Source organism: Haliotis cracherodii, unplaced genomic scaffold (genome assembly GCF_022045235.1).
Source record: "Haliotis cracherodii isolate W230 unplaced genomic scaffold, xgHalCrac1.p SCAF_3, whole genome shotgun sequence".
In the NCBI taxonomy this organism is placed as follows: Eukaryota; Metazoa; Mollusca; class Gastropoda; order Lepetellida; family Haliotidae; genus Haliotis; species Haliotis cracherodii.
Window position 1 is genome coordinate 2,067,265 of NW_027266286.1, and position 21,330 is coordinate 2,088,594.

The window sequence follows — 21,330 nt, forward strand, 5'->3', positions numbered from 1 at the left end:
ATGGATGACAATGATGAAGAGATCAAGATGCAGAAGACTCAAGCGATGAAGATGACTGAATTTGACAGTTGGATGTGTATCACACAGCAGGTTCTGGGACGGAATATAAGACATCCTCATTGTTGAAATGTCTATTATATTTATAGACATTTTCTTGAAACTGTTACAAGTACTGGCCATATTCATGCTAAATTGTGTTACAATGTTAATGTCAACGGCATAAAAATCCAGCAAACAGTCTCCTGTTTAATATGGTGAGTTGATATTACTAGATGCTGATTTTTAAGAAGTAGAAGATTTGTGAAGTAGAAGGACAGTGGTGGCTTTTGAATTATGAACAAGTTATTTTTAATTGCAGAAGGGTCATGTGGGAATGAAAGTGGAATTTTGTTTAAATGTATACATTTGATATTATTATTAAACACATATAAATCTTATATCCAAATGTGTACATTTTAACTTTAAACACTTTAGATTCTTGGAAATTTAGCTAGGAAATATAAAAACAAGTTTTGGTTGCAATATGTACGACTTTCTTAATTTTTGAATTATCTGTGAAAAAGTGCGCTATATTTAAAAATGCCTGCTTATGTTTATGCACTAGCGTGTTTTAACTTCCAAATGGTATTTTATATATGAAAATACATTAGACAATTTTTATCTATCATAAGGTGTCAATTATTACTCAACAACATTGCATTGGAAAGAAAAGATGTAAATAAAATGTTAAAAAAGGTCATTTTTTTATATAACTTCAATATTAACTCAAAAATTATAACTCAGTGATATACAAAAAGCATAACAGAATGTGTGCAATGTAGTGCTGAAACAATAGCAGTAAATAAAAGTTGTCTGAAATTAATAAATTCTGTGTTATAAGCTTATTTTGAAATCTGTAGAAAAAGTGAAAAAATGGTCGCCAAAATCGTATTTAGCTGGACATCTGAAATGTCCATCACATGAAATTATATAGTTGAGACATCAAGCTAGCTAAAAAACATATTGGTAATTTGTCCCTCTGTTTGGTAGTCAAATTTTCTCTGGCTCATGGACTATTTGAGGGAAAGTGGGTGTTTGGTGGAATTGAGAGAGACTCAAAAACGTTGTTTTTTTCAGGTGGTCGTTGAACGAAGGTCAGCCACACTCATTCCAATCATAAAAAACAACAAATCATAAGCGATTGTTGGAGAGCCTATACATGTCTGAAAGACGAGGATTTTGACCATTTGACTGTAAATTACTCGCTCAATTTCAAGGACCCCTTTACGGGCGCCCACACCAATATAATAGAATCGTCATGGTGGACACTGAAGCGATCATTACCCAAAACGGGACAAACGACTGATATGTATTGTTCTTATTTTGAGGAATTTTGTGAGCTCCGAAAATATTTACCGGTAGATCAAAGACAGGATCAATTTGAAGGTTTTCTTGAACATATTCAGCGTGTCTACAATCCCGCGCTAAAGACGATGGCATCATCATTCGCCGGAGGCCTCTAGCCGTTGTTCAAGACAACATGGACGACGGGGTGGCCGACTTTCAATAGCAACCCATACTTGCCGTAAAAGGCGACTAACGGGATCGGGTGGTCAGGCGCGGTGACTTGGTTGATGTATGTCATCAATCCCAATTGCGTGGATCGATGTTCATGATGTAAATCACTGGATTATGTGGTCCAGACTCTATTATTTACAGACTGCCGTCATATAGCTGGAATGTTGTTGAGCGCGGCGTTAAACAACAAACCAATTGCGCTGATCGATGCTCATGATGTCAATTGTCTGGTCCAGACTCGATTAGTTTACAGACCGCCGTCATATAGCTGGAATACTGCTGAGTGCGGCGTTTAACAACATACAAACATTCCTTGGTAACAGCACATACTTATCATCACCTTAAACTGTCTTTCCTAGTTCAACAAATCTAAATAAAATGATTACCAGAATAACTTAAATAATTTCTTTTGAAATAACACAGACATTCAAGATGGTTGTGAAAATCTGCCAAGCTAAATAAAAAGAAGTTGCTTAAGACTGTAACAGCAGAGACAAATATTGGTAACAGCACAGACATTTTGTCAGCTTCATCTTACTTTTCTTATCCAATCAATCACTATTCTAATTTTATGAAACAGTAAGTGCCCATTTTTTTAGAAATTTGCCTTAAATTAGAATAAAAAAATAAAGTTAAGTTAGTTTTTAAAAGTTTTCCTATGGATTATTATGTTAAGACTTCGGGAGATAGTCTGTGTTAGATAGATATCCGACCAAATGTAAACAAACAAATTTTCAGATAAAGATGGCTCTTTCAGCAGCAGAGAAGCAGCGAACATACAGAGCCAGGCGAGATGAAAACACAGTCCGAAGGACAGTTTTTGGACAGGATGACCATAGTACAGAGATGAGATTTAGGACTGCTTGTCGCAAGAGGCGACTAACGGGATCGGGTGGTCAGGCTCGCTGATTTGGTTGATGCATGTCATCGATTCCAATTGCATTGATCGATGCTCATGATGAGACTCGATTATTTTCAGACCGCCGTCATGAAAGCTGAAATATTGCTGAGTGAGGCGTTAAACAACCAACCAACAACTTGAACTTGTCGAAAACAAAGAATTTTATCTCTGTGAAACGAACTTTAAACAAAGGAAGAGAAGAAATTGGTAGACGGGGTACTACAAAAAAAAGAAGAGCTTTTGCCCTGTATTAAGATTGCATGCCAATTTATTCCGTGTATCCACAGTTAGGCAATCGTTATGAAAGTAAAGACCTCAACAGATTAATATATCCAAGGAAAAAACGTGAGAACACTGCATATGTCATGTTGGCCTCCACAAGACGAGGCATGACTCCTCAACACTGGGTGCCGAATCATTTTGATCCTTTGGCTACAACTGAGGAAATCAATGTTACGATTTGTGAGAACACAAACATGAGCAATGTGGAGGCATGTGATGTGTTAGAGAAGGGTGGGACAAGGTTGGTTGGTTTGTTGTTTAACGCCGCACTCCGCGGTCTGTAAATAAGCGAGTCTGAACCACACAATCCAGTGATTAATATCATGAGCATCGATCCACGCAATTGTTGGTTTGTTGTTTAACGCCGCACTCGGCAATATTCCAGCTTTATGACGGCGGTCTGTAAAAAATCGAGTCTGGGCCAGACAATCCAGTGATTGGGATCGATGACATGCATCAACCACGTCAGCGAGCCTGACCACCCGATCCCGTTAGTCGCCTTTTACGACAAGCATTTGTCTGTTCCGGACTCGATTATTTACAGACCGCCGCCATATAGCAGGAATATTGCGGAGTGCGGCTTTAAACAACAAACAAAACAAACTAGTGGTAACGTAGCTTACATACTTTCTGTGACATGCTTTTTGACATGATCTGTGTTATTAAGTGTTTGTTGGTGAACATTTACAAATCCCAAGATGACAGTTTACTTTGAAGAGTAAATACTAAATCTATCCTTGTTAGTCTTGCTGTCATAAAGCTAGAATATTGCTGAGTGCGGCGTTAAGCAACCAACAAACAAAACAAACACAATATTCATGAAGGTTTCTAGATTGCAATTTATGTAACGTACATTACTATAATCATTTCCGGATGGGAAAGACTCGTGCAGAGGTATAATGGCACTACCGAGAAAGAATAAAGAAGGTGAAACATACTTTCTAAAACAGTTCAAGGCTCTTTCAAGCCAATTTTAGAGCGAAGGGGAAAAGTAAAAAAGTGGGTGAAATAACATGGAAATAGAGTGAAACAGGCTGAACAGATTCTACAGGAAAATAGAATTTCAAATCCTGAAAATGAAATGACAGCGGCTTCCATTGATGATGATAACAAACAGGAGAATGATTGTTCTGTTTCCTTGTCATCTGATGGAGGAAATCATTAGGATAACACGTAATTACAAACATGTCTCAAAAGATATTAAAGGCTCTTGAAAAATCTGTGATTCTGTTAACGACTCAATTAATGAGGGCAAGAGGGCAACAGAAGAACTACGACAACAGGGCATCAGTGCAAGAAGGCTTGGCCTGTTAAAAAAAAGCTCGTGTTTGTAAATGCCCTGTGCGATGAGATACAGCATGCTAAAACATGCTCAACAATGGAATAAGAGGAAAACACTCTTAAATCACAATGGAATAAAAGGAAAACAACAATTCATCTCCAGAGTTATAACGGGCAGAATTATCAAGAAAATCAAAATGAAGAGAATTCTTAGGAGAGTTATTTGTATTGATCGCAGAACCCTACAGCCAGCAACAAAACACCATGACACAATCTGAAGATCGCAGAATCCTACAGCCAGCAACAAAACACCATGACACAATCTGAAGATCGAAGAACCCTACAGCCAGCAACAAAACACCATGACACATTCTGAAGATCGCAGAACCATACAGCCAGCAACAAAACACCATGACACAATCCAACAAGAGAGCACTGGGAGCACAACATCCCCTGCATGATTTTTTTTAACGAGTTTATATTTTCGTTGTATTTTTCATGAGGCTCCGTATAACAGGGGCAGTATTAGTCGAAATGAAACGGGACTGCGATATGCGTATCATCAACATGTCAACATCTTGTGTGTAGAGTGTCAGGGATATTCTCTGGAAACTGTAGGAGGAGTTGATTTCACAAGCTTAGTACCCTCTCTCACAATTAGGCAAATGAAGCTCCGTAAAACAGGGGCAGTAACTCTGTCAGAATTAGTCGAAATGAAACGGGACTGCGATATGCGTATCATCAACATGTCGACATCTTGTGTGTAGAGTGTCAGGGATATTCTCTGGAAACTGTAGGAGGTGTTCATTTCACAAGCTTCGTACCCTCTGTGGGACGGATGGAGGGACGGACTGCGCCACGACATTCTGGCCGACGTGGGATAAAAACTCTCTCGGCTACACAGACAAAGGCAACATCTTCAGAATAAGATTATTTCCTTTCTTGGACGGGATGATAACAGTCGACTTCTGCCAGGCAGAATGACAAAAAACGGGCTCTTAATGACAATTTGGCCTATCTGCATATCACATTCCTTTCAGAACAAACAACTCTGAAGATATCTCTAGCAACTTTCTGTCGAATAAGACCCAAGCACATCACACTTACTCGTGACATTGACAAGAGACCCTTGAAGATACTTCAGCAACCCATACTTGCCGTAAAAGGCGGCTATGCTTGTCGTAAAAGGCGACTAACGGGATCGGGTGGTCAGGTTTTGGGTTTGGTTTGGTTTGTTGTTTTACGCCGCACTCTAGAATAGGACTCGATTATTTACAGACCGCCGTCATATAGCTTGAATATTGCTGAGTGCGGCGTTAAACAACAAACCAACCATCAAACGTAAGAGGCGACTAACAGGATCGGGTGGTTGGGCATGCTGACTTGGTTGATGCATGTCATCGATCCCAATTGCGTGGGACCCGTGAAGATCCGGCCTCGAATAGGTCTTTGAACAACAACCCCTGCTTGCCCTAAAATGTGACTATACTTGTCGTAAAAGGCGGCTAACGGGATCGGGTGGTCAGGCTCGCTGACTTGGTTGTTGCATGTCATCGATCCCAATTGCGTGGATCGATGCTCATAATATTAATCACTGGATTGTCTGGTCCAGACTCGATTATTTACAGACCGCCGTCATATAGCTGGAATATTGCTGAGTGCGGCGTTAAACAACAAACCTCTGTGCTATAATCACATCAACCACTATGGACATCTTAATCGCCTCATTGCTTGAGTCACAATAACCAGCGTCTTGTCATTACCACACCTCCAGCTTAATTGAATCCTGTTTATCCCATTGTCTTCATCAATATGTCATCTTCGTTCATACTCCACACCTTGTTTTGTGTAGACATATCGTGTATGTATATATACACTCCGCGCACCTACTCAGCTTTCCTCTGATGAAGGAGCAAGAAGTAGCTCTGATACGTCGTGACAAAGAAAAAACGGAATTGCTATCCATATAAACATTGTACACTTAAGTAGTTTTCACTTTCAGGTCTGTTTCGTTCCATCTGACTGCGTCTTTTGTCAATGTCTCTTCATATAAATCTATGGGCATTTGTAGATGAAATACGCATCAGTCGGAAAGCGCACGTTAAATCTCCAAAGTAAGTAAGTAAGTAAGTAGATGACAGGCTGACACTCGCCTGTGAACATGAGATAAACAATCTGGTGGAGTCAGGGACGCTGGTCGTTGTTCACACACGTTGACGATGCGCTCGAGCATTGAGACAGTTATTCATGTGTGTTAGTCTGAATGCGCCTCGCTTGAAAGATGAGCGGGTCAAATCTCCGAATGCTTCAAGTTGAAGACTCCAGACTGGGCTGGTTGTTGGGTACATACTTGTGTGTGTCGTCCACGTCCTTGTGGGTTTTCTTGAAAACAAAAGTATTTTCCTGCGTCCGGTAAGTTTACGAATCTATGATTTCGTAAAGGTTTATATACACAGTTGAATAGATTTTGGTAGATGTGTTAGCGTCGACTTATATCCAATATCCATTTGTTTTAGTTTGTTTGTTGTTTAACGCCCCACTCGGCAATATTCCATTTATGTCCTTTTAAATAATCGAATCTAGACCAGACAAACCAGTGATTAATATTATGAACAACGTGAGGTTGTAAACAACATTATCAGATGTGACTACTCATTTATCACCAATACCAATAATACCTGGTATTCATTTATTCAGTGTTCAGTGATCTATTTTATCATGTTCCAAATCCCAATACTTCTATAAATGTTTCATTAATATTTTCAGATGGGTAAACTACATCTGAAGATGAAGATGAAGAAATGCCTCCGAGGGCACCTGCTGCTGATAGCCACCGTCCTGTGTTTAGTGCTGGGGGTGACCATCGGGATGCTGTGCCGTCAGCTGTATCCCTCCCCTGCCACGATCATGCTCATTGGTTTCCCAGGAGAACTGCTCATGCGAATGTTAAAGCTACTTATCCTACCGTTGATAATTGCCAGTTTAATCACAGGTGAGTGGATGAATGAGAATACCAGTGACCCTCGTACGACAAGACTGTGGACCCGTGAAGATCCGGGGTATGATAGGTCTTCACAACCCATGCTTGCCGTAAATGCAAGCTCGCTGACTTGGTTGATGCATATCATCGATTCCAATTGCGTGGATCGATGCTCATGATATTAATCACTGGATTGTCTGGTCCAGAATGGATTATTCACGGACCGCAGTCATGAAGCTTGAAAATTGCTGAGTGCGGCGTTAAACAACAAACAAACAAAACAAAGACAAGACTGTGATACTTGGGTCGTGGTCTTCCATGTAATCCTCAAGGGACTTGCATGGTCACAATTATGGTCAAGGGGATACAGTGATATTCTTCATTATCATATAATGTGTAGGTTTCTCGGCTGAATAAAGCCAACGGATAAAAACGATATCTGTTGGGGTCATATGCGGATAGAGATGCAAATATCAAAGGTCAAGTAGGGACTACTTTCACTGTTTACAAACAAACATGGCGTCGCCCTCGTCATTCGGCGATCGAGTCAGAATTAACCATCGGGAATCTGGATAAACTACAGGGATAATTGCTATCATTATCAAAAGAACAGTCTAATATACTGAAAATCAGTGTCTAACTGTGACGTAGCTGGGGCATTTTAAAAGTTTTGACAACTTTGGAGAAGTAAATTTCGAAACAATTTTGCGAGGGCACGAGGCCTAGCCAAGCGGGATCAGTAGCCATATATGTTCTTGTAGACCTCTGCGGTTTGAAACCTTCTCCACAAATTCAAATAGTTTGAATTGTTACCTTGTTTCGTTTTCTCGCTGTGTGTACATCTGACTACACTTCTTAACGTTATGACAGGACAGGCGGACTGTCAACAACGCCTGACCGTTTCCGTGACATGACGTCTCATAGACTAGGGTTAGAGTAGCTTCCCTTTGACAAAGGGCAGTCACTCTAGTGGACAGACCGATGGATTGCTGCGAAAGGCAATTAAAAACAATTGTTGTTTTGCGTATATGTTGTTTCGCCACTGTATTAGAAACAGATTTCAGTTCGAACAATATGTTTGCCACTGTCACTGTCCGACTGACACTTACCCTGTGACGTCATAAATATTAATGCGCGCATTCCAGGAAAACTCGCAATGTTTCGGTAATGTTTGTGAGAGAGGGAAAGCGATTTTTAAGCACAGAATTAAAGAATGACATTATATGATAAAGAGGTTATCACGCTTGTTTGTTTGGCGATGGTACATATCCTGTATTAGGAATAAACACTATGTATTTACCTCGCCAAGGCTCGCTAAATGCAATGTATATTCCTAATCGCATGATAACCTCTATTTATTTCCAGGACAGTAAGTGCGTATTTGAAAACCGCTATATACCCAAAACTCCTCCACTGTGTCATCCATGGTCTGAATATGTTCACATGATACTTGAACAATGTTAAGTACAGGTGATCGATGTACATGTTTCATCTTATGTATTGTTGTGGTTTTACTTCCATTTGATGCGGGTAGAATAGGTCTTCAGCAATCCATGCTTGCCGTAAAAGGTGACTATACTTGTCGTAAAAGGCGACTAACGGGATCGGGTGGTTAGGCTCGCTAACTTGGTTGATGCATGTCATCGATCCCAATTGCATGGATCGATCCAAATTGCGTGGATCGATGCTCATGATATCAATCACTGGATTGTCTGGTCCAGACTCCGCCGTCATATATCTGGAATATTGCGGAGTGCGGCGATAAACAACAACCAACCATGTGATGCCTTTGATACAACGGTTGTCAGTATTAGGATACCTGAAACCCACCATGTCCGTATGCATCACTTGTATACACAGGCGAGGTGCGGATGTTGTAAATCTAAGTTACGTTGTGGTGTTGTTCTTCTTGTGAGGCGACTAACGGGGACGAGTGGTCAGGCTCGCTGACTTGGTTGATGCATGTCATCGATTCCCACTCCATTTCGTTTGCGGGCCATGTATATATACAAGAAAACATTGATGCAGAGCATTAAAGTTCCCCGCCATATGTGATGCCTCACAAACTCATAATTATGATGTTACTGAAAGGCATGATGGAGCATAGTTATATTAACCACAAATAACACAATTTGTTTTTTGAAAAAAATATTGTTTATTTTGAGTATTGGGCAATACAGTTGATACATTCGCATAGGGTAGGTCTATTTAAAAATAGTTTCTTGTTTAACGCCGAACTCAGCAGTATTCCAGCCATATGACGGCATTTGATTATAATAATGTAAATGAAAATACTAAGGGCTCCATATGGCAAAAAAAAGTCATACTAGATAAGGTCTTTTTGTCAAAACCACAGATGCACATACTCAAAATATTATCACGTAGTTGGAGAACATTTCAATACCGGGACTAATCTGACCCAAACCATTCCGCTGATGAGTCAAATAATGCATACGAATCGAAATCCGTAAAAATTGCAATGGAGACATCATTAAAAGTTACCAAAAGTGACGGGGATATCAATATTGCTTGTTGAAATGATTCTATGAAATTTGTTTTCCCTGCTTCAATATTTGGAGCACCTGTGACGGAGCCATAAAACTGATCTGTTATGTAGACAATATCGCTTGAGGCAGTGGCTGCTGGGAGCTGATTATGACCTAAATACCCCTCATAGCCTTCGGCGTTAACTATGTGACTGTAGAGAGCTGTGCCTTCATCCAACAGATTATCGAGGTCAGTGGAACACGGTACAGACGCAAATAGATTTGAGCTATGGGACACAAAATATATGAGTGACCAGAGCCACGGCTGTACATTGAAATCCATTAAACGGTTGAAAACTACTACAGCCTTGATGCAAATTCGCTGACACACTAATCCCATTTGGCTTTGACTTTGCTACCAAATGTTTCACATGTGGCTATGTGCGGTGCACTGATTAAAGAAAAACACGGGGGACTGGGTTAATTCAAAATACGGAATATAACTATTCCAAATATTTCCAGTGAACATAAGCATCCAAACAATCAAAGTGTGGTATGTAGAATATGGAATTCAGCCATATTACATTTAAATTGAGATGTCGTCGTTGTTCATGAATAAGCATATTCAGAACATATTTTTATTATGCTGTTATTTACGATCTCCGGAGCACAGTTCTTCTTTTGTATACACTGTGAAAATCAGAAAATTAGTCCTTGAGGAAAAACGGACATCGGATTACACATGAATTGTTTAATAATGTCAGCTAATGACCAGAAACGGTCAGATGCATCAATTAACTACATTAAGACGATTTTGAAGTATATCTTATTACTGGAAAAGAATAGCATCAACATTCCAGGCACATGATTTGTATGTTTTGTTTCCGTAAATGCGTGGCTTGAAATTTCAAATAAACCAACATGTCGACATACATGCCACAAAATTAACGTTTCCCGTATACTTCCCCGCCTTAAGGGCGAGGAAGAATAATATACGAGCGTCACAAGGTTACATAAAAGTGCCCATAAAATACTCCGTTGATTTGCCCAGGTAGTAAGGGGACGACCTTTTTATATTTTAGAAGGGGAAAGGAACTAAAATATTCTTTTCCTGAACTTGCTGGGAAAAAAATGTTTTTCCACTGTTCTGAAAAAAAGAGTTCATTGGACATGCTTGATGTTTTGTAAAATAGTGACCGTGGTGATAGAACAATCTTTTTGATAGAACACATTTCGTTTCCAGACTAAAACACAAAAACCATGAGAGATATCTTAACCAAACTTGGCACATAGATAGGTCTAGTGGTAAACTGGTGCCTTTTGATAGTTTGGGATTTTAACAAAAACATTTTTCGAGTTTCCCTGGCAACGACTTTGATTTAGGATGAAAATGGTAGTAGTGCTCGTTTCTGGAGCAGATCTTGAAAACCGTAAAATATGTCTTCAGCAAACTTGGCACATAAATAGGTATAGTGGAAAACTGGTGCCTTTTGATATTTTGGGATTTAAAATAACATTATTTTTCGAGGTTTCCTGGGAACGACTTTGACTTAGACTGAAAATGGTGGTAGTGCTTGTTTCCGGAGCAGATCTTGAAAACCGTACAGTATTCGGTCATGGTTGAAAGAAAACAGTATCCAGGAACTTTAGCATGGGGCCTAACAACCCACAAGTCTCAAGGTAGCATCTATGAGCAGATGATTGGGAACATGACAATTACACAAGGAAGTAAATATTAATTAAAGCCCAGCCTGGTCAAGTGTATACGATGCTCAGTAGGGTCAAATCAAGGAAAGGCCTTAAACGTGTAGGCTTTGCTGAACATAAAATTGTAGTATACAAAAAAGCATTGGATGAGATGACTAGATTGTGGAATGAAAGACTGTTCACCTGGACACACCCTGTAGAGAACATTCATGGTGATGGACTCAAGGTGGCTCACTTGAATGTTCGATCCCTCAGTGCTCATTTCGAAGATGTGAAGAAGGATACGTTTGTTCGTGTACTTGATGTTTTGTGTTTCACAGAAACACACGTCAATGATTACAGTGAAAGAGACCTGCCAGGATATCAAGTCTATCCAGGAGACACTTCACATGATATCGCTGTGTATGGTTCAACAAGTTTCAAGAACAGTATCCAGCTATGTGATGTAAAGTCATCTCGCAGTATTGCATTGCTTGTGTGTATGTTCCTCCAAAAGTGTCATGGACATGGTTGTCGCATTCACTTACTGACTTCATGCAGAAACTTCAGGTTCTCTTCAAGCAGCATGCGTGTAACCACACAATCCTTCCGACTCCCAAACAACCAATCAATATTCACGGCAGAACTTATGGGCATGGCCTCAGCCCTCCATAATCAAGAATCTAAAAACCACAAAAAAATCCTGATACTTACCGACTCCCTAAGTGGACTGCAAGCCCTCCAAAACAAAAATACCAAAAACCGGCCTAAATTAATAAATCAAATACTTAAAAGCTCCAACGACCTAACTAAGGCAGGCAAACAAATAACCTTCTTGTGGATACCCGCCCACGTAGGAATATACGGTAATGAAAACGCCGATAAAGCAGCTAAACTATCCCTCAAAATCCCAGAAATAAGCTTAAACTTAACCATCTCAAAATCAGAAATTAAAAGTGTAAACAAGCAAAAAATCACACAAAAAATGGCATAACCTATATCTAAACTCAAATAGCCAAATCAAAAAAGTGCTCAGCAAACCACTAACCAAACCAAAAATTCTCCATCCATCAAAAAAAATCGACAGAGTAATCACTTAACTCCAAACAGGACACACCAACCTAACTAACCACCTAAAAAAAATTAACAAACACACTACAGGTAACTGCCCACATTGCAAACAACCAGAAACCCCAGAACACGCACTCATCCACTGCACACACTACCTAACACATCGAACCGCATTACAAACCACCCTCAATCTAAACAAGGCTCTCACTCTAGAAGCAATATTAAACCCACAAAATAAACTAGAAAACTTCAAGGCCTTAGGCGTATTCTTAATCAAAACGGAACTAATAAAACGCATCTAAAAACACAATAACCTACCAAATCAAAATCACATAAACAAAAAACATCCACCATACCCAACCCCATCGGCATCTATTCCAAATCTCAAAATTCCCAAATTCTATATAAGCAACCCCTAATCCCCCCCTCTTGGGTTGCACAGACCACTTTCGCCCCTTTCGGAAACACATTAAATGGCCTGGCCGGGCCCGTGTGCGAAGTACGCATCAGTCGCACGTTAAATCTCCAAAGTAAGTAAGTACATGTAAGTAAGTAAGCATGCATGTGAACATGTCCTAGTTACTGGGTAATTCTGAGCGAAAAACTGCAACTTGAAGATTTCTTTAATGTGCGGAAAATGACACAACTCATTCATTCTCCCAACTCTACACTGGACTTGTTGTTTACTGACCATGCCAGTGCTGTAGCATACCAGACTCCAGTCTACTACTCAGATCTTCAGATGATTGGTGCTGTACTTCTCAGTACACCTCATGGTGTCCCCTGCTCTCATTGATCTCTAAATAAAGTAATAACTCCCTTACTTCTCTGATTATTGTTTAAGTAATAACACAACTCATTACAAATACAACAGTGTAACTGCATCTTAAACCTACTCAACTGTATAAACACTGCCTCCTATCCTGTATATATACTTGTCAACCACACTGTGTATCACTTGCTTGATAACGGTGTTAGAACCTACACCGAAACGTCTCTCCTAGTTGTAATCAAGAAGTTGTTCATCCATATGTCTCATCCTTACTCATTACAAATACAGTTAAGTATTCTATCATAAACTGCAGATGGCAAAACAACCCAAGTAATAACTTTTCTAGTGCTCCAATTAGGCCATTTACAAAAAGGTCCAGTGAACATAGTTCACAGGAGCTAGTGCACTGCACACAACCGGACATGTCATATTTGCGGGGGATATGAGTATTTCATGCTTGTTACTCCTGTGTTTTGAATCGTTGGCGTAAGCACCTGGGCCATATTTGTTACGATGTTGATGTTCAAGGAATCGCAAATCTGGATGGCAAGTCAGCTGGTAAAATGGGTGTCGTGACGCTCGCCTACTACATCAGCACCACCGTCGTTGCCCTGGTTGTCGGCCTCACCCTCGCCCTCGCCATCAGACCGGGACGGGGAAACATGATGCAGTCCACCACACAGGAGGCTGGAGCAGCTCCCCATCTCTCTCCCAGGGATGCTTTTCTGGATCTCCTCAGGTTTCATTTCGTATCAACGCAATTGCCAAATATGTAATATGCCTACTGGGCCATGGATATGTGTGAAATTATTTTCAGTTATTTTCACAACCCATGCTTGCCATAAAAGGTGACTATGCTTGACGTAAGAGGCGACTAACGGGATTGGGTGGTTATGCTGCAAATAATCGAGTCTGGACCAGTCAATCCAGTGATTGATGTCATGAGCATTTTTCCACGCAATTGGGATACGATGACATGCTTCAACCAAGTCGGCGAGCCTGACTACCCGATCCCGTTAGTCGCCTACTACTGCAAGCTTAGTCATCTTTATAGCAAGAATGGGTTCGCTGAAGGCCTATTCTCTGCCCGGATCTTCACGGCTGATCAGGGAGATTGCAATACATATCACATACAAACTTCGTTAATTATTGTTTTTAACGAAAATGAAAACTGGTAGGCATACAATTTTTGAAAGTACAAATTTTTGGTTCTGGCTGCATGTAGGGTTACCACTGAAATCTGTGAAAATTGTACTTAACGTGGTCGAAGCCACGTAAAATCATGACTTTTTTTCACAAATACTTGTGTAGTATTGCATATCACACTGTTTTAGTATCATCAATGATTATCTTTCATATTTTTAAATTTGTGAAACATTTTTGTTAAGACAATCCTTTTCCTTGAATCCTTTTCAGAAACGTCGTCCCGGAAAATATCGTACAGGCAGCCTTTCAGCAAACAGGGACAAAGTATGTTTACATGGACAGAAGTGTCGTGAATAATTCCCATGTCGTACAGGGACCTGGAAGAAATGCTTCTTTGGAGGATATTCTAACCCCCAATACCACCGGACTGAGGCCACAGAGGCCGGCACACTGGGAACAGAAGAGTGTTTATGTGACAGGGATGAACACAATCGGTGAGAGAACATTTACTTCAAACAGACACTGACTTGGGGAATTCGTTTAGTTTATCGCCACTTACAATATCTCGGTTATATCACGGCGTGTTAACCAGTAACCAGTCGGGCGTAAACTAAATGTTTTCTCACTACTTGTGTAATGTATTTTATAACATTTCAATGTTTCAAACACTTTAAATTACTTGATGATGTAGATCGAGTCGCTTTGCTTCGGAAACATAGCTGAAGAGAGATCAAGCTGACCTGGGTTTATAATGAATGTGCAATGGTAGTTGTATTTTAGGGCACCAGGGCATACATTTCCACAGTAATGGGGGAAATTGAGATGCGAAAACTTTATATTAAATACAGGGCGGGCGGAAGATGGGAAACTCAGACAAACATATGGACAACGTACCGGTAGGACTGATTTCGCAATATCTTAAAAGTGTTTCCTGAATGTAGGTCTCTGGGAAGTGTCGATACCAACCCGTGTGCCCCTAAGTTTCCAGGGATTCAGTTATGACCATGTGGAGCGAAATTGGTTCCCAGTACAAGTGATTGTCCCAAGACCATACTAAGACGAGGGTCGTGTTGTCGCTGGCTGACACTTTGTGAATCGTTGCTCGTCTCTATCAACCAATCGATTATATACGCTGATATATCCGCGGCATGAAACAACAATCGCTCGCTCACTGATAGCTGCTCATGCTGTCAACCACTGTTTTTTCTTCCCAGGCTCGATTAAATACAGGTATATATATCCACGGCGTGAAATATATCTGCTCGTGCTCTGTTCAACAGGTATACTGGCGTACTGTGTCGTGTTCGGGCTCTGTTTGGGTAGACTAGGAAAGGCCGGTGAAGTGATGCTTAGATTCTTTACCTCGCTCAATGACATCACTATGACAATGGTTACGCTTGTTATTTGGTACGTATGAAATACAGGTTACGTCATATATGTTAGCTTGGCTGATAAAAATAACAACATGCAACTACTAAGCTACTGATTTTTTTTAAGAAATGTGTTCATGCCCGCAGACAGGATCGAGTACCAGTGTCAACAATCAATATGCAATCTCAGTCACACATAAAATGCAAGAGGCGACTACCGGGATCGGGTGGTCAGGCTTGTTGACTTGGTTGATGCACGTCATCGTATCCCAAATGCGAGTACTGATACTCATGCTGTCAATCACTGTATTGTCTGGTCGAGACTCGATTACTTTACAGACCGCCGTCATATAGCTGGAATATTGCTGAGTGGGCGTTAAACCAACAAACATACAAACAAATACACACACAGACCTAAAGAACACTGTGACAATAAAAACTAACACAATAAAATGAAATTTTCTCATATTCAGATTTTCTGAAATAATATATAAAGAAATACGCAAAACAACATTGATTTCATGTTTAAATTAGTGAAATATGGTCAAAATATATTATATTCTTTCATATTTCATTAGTTGTAGCCATTTATATGTAAGTGTTTCGTATGGCTAACTTGAAGCGGACATGTTTGCACAGTGGAGTAATATCTTTACCTAGGTATTCGCCTATAGGCATCCTGTTCCTTACAATGTCCAAGATCCTGGCTGTGGAAGACTTGCTGACCACATGTCGTCAGCTTGGCATGTACATGGTCACCAACCTTGTCGGGTATGCTGTCCACTCCGCTATCGTCCTCCCCCTCATCTACTTGGCGCTCACCAGAAGGAACCCCTACAGGATCACTCGTGGAATACTACAGGCTCTGGTCACTGCAGTCGGAACAAATTCAAGGTTTGATTTGCATCGAAATTACAAGAATATCAATGCACAATGCCAAAATGGTCAAATGTAACAAATCTTATATTTGGGATAACACTTTCTAAGTAAAGTACAGATTCTTTTCGGGGGTCCCTTCCGGGATTCGAAGCCACACTGCTTGAGTGAGGCACCTAATCGCCAGCACTCAAAGTCATTGTTTTCACATCGAAGGTTTCCACAAAATGAAAGTCCGAGAACTGGTTGTCTAGATCACGTACTTTGTTTACCCCTCTGACAAGTGTAACTTGATTGATTGTTCCAATTCCTGGCGGTTGACCGGGGCCACTGGGTGACTTGGCAATCGAGTTGGGTCCCATAAAGGTTCAATTGGGTTAATGTGCGGCGAGCATGGCGGCCATGGTAAAACCAGAATGTTCGCGTTGTTAAGGGAGTTCTGCATCAACCATGCCGTGTGCGGCGTCGCATTGTCGGGTTGGAAAATGATTCCACGGGGCTGATGCTGGATGAATGGCTCAGCAACTGGTCGCCAAACTAAATCTCGATATCGCTGTGCATTCATGTTACCATGAATAACCACGAGCCTGGTTTCCAAGTCACCGCAGATTGCTGACCATCGAGACAAACTCTGCTCTCATCGGAGAACATAACACGTCCAGTCACGCAGTTGCTATCGTCGAAGTCTCCTGACCCATATCAGTCTCTCGAGGCGATGTTGAGGTGTCAACAACATACCTTGGTAGGGTCAATGTGCTTTGATACCATGGGCTCGTAATCTCCTGTACACGGTTTGTCGACTGATCCTGTGCCGCAGTGCCGTCGCTGCAGTTAACGTCGCCGTGCCGAAGCGGTTTCGGAGGTGAATTGTCCCGATGTAGCGGTCTTAGATGGACGTGGTCACCCGTGGTCTTCCGCTTCTCGGCCAGTCTGTTGTCCGGCCCATCTGACCTAACCTGTGCATGAACCTGGTAACGGTTATACGGGCGCATCAAAACATTCTGCCAATGACGGCGTGCGTCGCTCCCTGTTGGACCGTTCCAACGGCTCCCTCCCTCTCTATCGCATTACATTCTTTACATTAGAGGGGCCGCGGGTGGCCCAGTCGTCTAAGGCGCCGCAATTCGCTGTGAGGAGTTGCGTCTCTTAGGCACGCCAGAAACCTATGATTGTGGGTTCGAATCCCGGTTCTCCCCGATTATGTTTCTAGGTTTGTCAGCACCATACCCGTGCTCGTGGGCACCGAAGTGGTAAACGTCTGAGACCTGCATCACTTCGGGCTTTCCTCCCACAGTAAGCTGACACGTCGGTATATAACTGGAATACTGTTAAAAGCGGCGTTGAAAATAGCTCACTCACTCACTTTACATTTGACCTTTTCTAAACGGCATTGTATATTCATGATGAACGTTGTTTATTACAGCGCTGCCACACTACCGGTGACCGTCCGCTGCTGTGAAGACAACTTGAAGATTGACCGGACGATCTGCCGCTTTGTGCTGCCGATTGGGGTCACCATCAACATGGACGGCACCGCCATCTTCCAAGTCGTCACCGTCGTCTTCATCGCACAACTGAATGCGATACCGCTAAACGTCATCGACATCTTCATAATCTGGTATTTAACTGTGTTACAAACAATTAGTTAAAAAAATGTCAAATGATGCTTTAAATGTAACATACGAATTAGTGTCATGTAGAGTGAGTTAATGAGTGAGTATGGTTTTATGACGCTTTTAGCAATATTCCAGCAATATCACGGCTGGGGACACCAGAATAGGCTTCACACATTGTACCCATGTCAGGAATCTTCGGCGTGACGTGCGAACGGCGACCCGACCGCCCAGAGGACTGAAGAAGTGGGATATGTACATGTAGTATGGTGCACAATCGAAGACGAATTCCTGGCTAAATCCTGATCTTAACTAAGAAACACGCACGCACGCACGCCATATAAATTAACGGCCCTTGACAAGAAAACGTTGCTAGTGTTCCAACCGAAATAGAAACATGTATTTTGTTTCATTTTGCATGTTATGATTGTTAAGCTATGATCTGTTAACGATTCGCTGTTAGGCATAAGTCATAATCCTTATATACGACGTTTCAGCGGTTTTGCTAGGACTTGTTGTTCGTGTTTTGAAAGTGCAAGTGGAAAACTCGGTTTTGTGGTCAGAAACGATACAGAAGACCCATACTGTCAGATCTTTTTCTTCAACATCACGTCTTTTGGCCGCCATCGTCTAAGGCGCAGTGATTCGCTGCGCAGAGTTCTGTCCCTTGGTCACGCCAGAAACCTATGAATGTGGGTTTGAATCCCGGTTCGCCGCGATTATGTTTCTAGGGTTGTCAGCACCATACCCGTGCTCGTGGGTTTCACCGAAGTGGTAAACGTCTGAGACCTGCGTCAATTCGGGCTTTCCTCCCACATTAAGCTGACACGCCGTGATTCAATTGGAATACTGTTAAAAGCGTCACTGACTCACTCACTCACTCACTCACTTCTAAAGACAGGCATCATAACCTTTAATTTCTGTACCCTCTCCTGTAACCAAAACCTCAAGGCAGCAGTCACTTTAACATTTACGTATAGGATAAATCACGCCGAGGAGGCGAGTTTTATACAACTTATGAACCGTCAATGCAATGTTCTCAATGCAAAAAATACCAGAACAAGATAAGAAAACATCGACATACCTTATAGAGAAACAATACAGTGTATCGCGGTATTAAAGGAATTCGCTAGAACCGTGCGAGAGAAAAACACGTGCAGCATGAACCAGCCAGGAGTCATGACATGATAATTTGAATAACTCTTCACCTGCCTCGTCAACTTAACACGATATGTGAGGTAGCAGGTTCGATTCACGTCATGGAATTTTCATGTGAAAAGAAATTGTGACTTTTAACCAATTACCGAACACAAATGTGTTCACATCAAGAGACAAGTTCATAAAACGTAATTTGTGAAACCAAAGTATTACACTTGAAAAGTACAACCTCTAAGCAGGTTTAGAAGAGACCCATTTCAAAACCTTGGTCTGGAAGAGAACCGCTTCTAAACTGGATTGGGAAGATGAGCTGTTTACCCGAGGTTGTCAGGAACCTAATTCAATATAGGGTAATACAGTGATAGGTTCATAAACGGCGTCAACGTGACGCAGCCGTAACAACCCTGCCCCTGCCAACGGGCCGACATTTCCAAAGTCCCGTGAAGATCCGGGTTAGAATAGGTCTTCAGCAACCCATGCTTGCCGTAAAAAGCGACTATGCTTGTCGTAAGAGGCGACTAACGGGATCGGGTGGTCAGGCTCGCTGACTTGGTTGATGCATGTCATCGATCCCAACTGCGTGGATAGATGCTCATGCTGTCAATCACTGGATTGTCTGGTCCAGACTCGATTATTTACAGACCGCCGTCATATAGCTGGAATATTGCTGAGTGCGGCGTTAAACAACAAACAAACAAAGACTTGCCCATATGTACAGCTACATAAAATGTACGTTACAATAAGCATATCTTACTAAATCATACCCTTTATTCATGTTCAGCTTATGTACAACTTTGACCAGCGTTGGCTCGGCAGGGATCCCCGGGGGCGGCTTTGTAACGCTGTTTGTGATCATGTCCGCCGTCGGCCTGCCTCCTGATGACGTCTACTTCGTCCTGCCCGTTGTCTGGCTTCTGTAAGTCCTTATGATATAGTAAGGGTGCGCGGTATTACCTGTAAATCGGTAAATTGAGGTTCATTCTTTCCATGATACCTATCTCAATATAATGTTTTAATGCTCGGTATATCGGGTGATACCTGTGAACACTCGGGGTAGAATAGGTCTTCAGCAACCAAAGCTTGCTGTAAACGGCGACTGTGCTTGTCGTATGAGGCGACTAACTGGTTGATGCATGTAATCGTATCCCAAATGCGTGGATCGATGCTCATGCTGTCAATCACTGGATTGTCTTGTCCAGACTCGATTATTTTCAGAAAGCCGTCATATAGCTGGAATATTGCCGAGTGCGGCGTTAAACAACAAACAAAGCAAAACATATACCGGGTGATTTCAAAAAGCGATTAAGACCCGGTTACCCCATATCCATGTACGTCTTTCCATTGGGAGGTGGGTAGCCTTGTGGTTAAAGCGTTCGATCGTCCGGTCCGGGTTCGGTTTCCCACATGGTAACACTGTGTGAAGTCCATTTCTGGTGTATCCCGCCAGGATATTGCTGGAATACTGTTAAAAGTGGCGTAAAACCATACTCCCTGATTCTCTTTTCCAGGGGCCGTGTCATCACCATGGTGAATATCAGCGGAGACTGTGTGGCGGCGGCCCTCCTTGCTCACTACTTCCCCCGACAAGGTGCTGGAGCTGTACACAGGGAGCAAGAAGAGAACATGATAGAACACGCAGACATTGTGTAATGGGAGCCAAGTCGTCTTCAGACATTGTGTCATGGGAGCCAAGTCGTCTTCAGACATTGTGTAATGGGAGCCAAGTCGTCTTCAGACATTGTGTCATGGGAGCCAAGTCGTCTTCAGACATTGTGTAATGGGAGCCAAGTCGTCTTCAGACATTGTGTCATGGGAGCCAAGTCGTCTTCAGACATTGTGTAATGGGAGCCAAGTCGTCTTCAGACATTGTGTAATGGGAGCCAAGTCGTCTTCAGACATTGTGTAATGGGAGCCAAGTCGTCTTCAGACAGTGTGTAATGGGAGCCAAGTCGTCTTCAGACATTGTGTAATGGGAGCAAAGTCGTCATTAGACATTGTGTGATGGGAGCCAAGTCGTCTTCAGACATTGTGTAATGGGAGCCGAGTCGTCTTCGGACATTGTGTAATGGGAGCCGAGTCGTCATTAGACATTGTGTAATGGGAGCCAAGTCGTCTTCAGACAGTTGCACACCTTAGCGTGCTGAAAAACTT

At 41.8% G+C, this 21,330-nt stretch overlaps 1 protein-coding gene across 1 annotated transcript; it reads left to right on the forward strand.

The window, feature by feature from the left end:
• LOC139474125 (excitatory amino acid transporter-like) lies at positions 1-20,829 on the forward strand. Its single transcript, XM_071257001.1, has 8 exons — positions 1-90; positions 6,788-7,013; positions 13,545-13,755; positions 14,433-14,656; positions 16,207-16,426; positions 17,832-18,026; positions 19,961-20,095; positions 20,688-20,829. The coding sequence occupies exons 1-8, from the start codon at positions 1-3 to the stop codon at positions 20,827-20,829; spliced, it is 1,443 nt and encodes a 480-aa protein (XP_071113102.1).
• The last annotated feature ends 501 nt before the right edge of the window (positions 20,830-21,330 follow it).